The 731-nt window shown below is 71.1% G+C and overlaps 1 protein-coding gene across 6 annotated transcripts in view; it reads left to right on the top strand.

Moving 5' to 3' along the window:
- The first annotated feature begins 80 nt into the window (after window positions 1-80).
- The window catches only part of DCLK2 (doublecortin-like kinase 2), a 186562-nt gene continuing 185911 nt past the window's right edge, over window positions 81-731 (top strand). For all 6 annotated transcript variants that reach the window (XM_010840770.1, XM_010840769.1, XM_010840768.1 and 3 more), the window contains exon 1: window positions 81-710. In XM_010840770.1, the coding sequence (XP_010839072.1) occupies window positions 290-710 (421 nt within the window). In that variant the 5' untranslated portion in view covers window positions 81-289. The remainder of the gene's footprint in view (window positions 711-731) is intronic.

Genomic DNA, 731 nt, shown 5'->3' with positions numbered 1-731 from the left:
AGGCGTGACCGGGTGGAGGGGGGGCGTGGGGCTCCCGGGCGCGGGGAGGGACCGAGCGAAGCGCGCCGGACAATGAGCCGGGCAGCTCGGCGCTGCGGCCACTTTTAGGGGGCGCGGGCCTCCGCGGCTCCACCTGCGCGGAGAGGGCGGGATGTCCGGGCCAGGTGTCTCGGCGCGCTAAGGCTCTCTCGCAGCCCGACGTTCCCGAGCCGGTTCTCGCCTTGACCCCGGGCTACCTGCAGCCTCCGGCTGGGACGCGCTTGGCCGGGCGCCCCCCGGAGCAGCCGCGATGGCCAGCACCAGGAGTATCGAGCTGGAACACTTTGAGGAACGGGACAAAAGGCCGCGGCCGGGGTCGCGGAGAGGGGCGCCCAGCTCCTCCGGGGGCAGCAGCAGCTCGGGCCCCAAAGGGAACGGGCTCATCCCCAGCCCGGCGCACAGCGCCCACTGCAGCTTCTACCGCACGCGGACGCTGCAGGCCCTGAGCTCGGAGAAGAAGGCCAAGAAGGCGCGCTTCTACCGGAATGGGGACCGCTACTTCAAGGGCCTGGTGTTTGCCATCTCCAGCGACCGCTTCCGGTCCTTCGACGCGCTGCTCATGGAGCTCACCCGCTCCCTGTCGGACAACGTGAACCTGCCCCAGGGCGTCCGCACCATCTACACCATCGACGGCAGCCGGAAGGTCACCAGCCTGGACGAGCTGCTGGAAGGTAGGCGGGGAGGGCCCGGAG

The sequence above is a fragment of the Bison bison genome, unplaced genomic scaffold (genome assembly GCF_000754665.1).
Source record: "Bison bison bison isolate TAMUID 2011002044 unplaced genomic scaffold, Bison_UMD1.0 scf7180017864146, whole genome shotgun sequence".
NCBI lineage: Eukaryota > Metazoa > Chordata > Mammalia > Artiodactyla > Bovidae > Bison > Bison bison.
The sequence above is the reverse complement of the archived record's forward strand: the minus strand, read 5'-3'. Positions and strand labels throughout refer to the sequence as shown.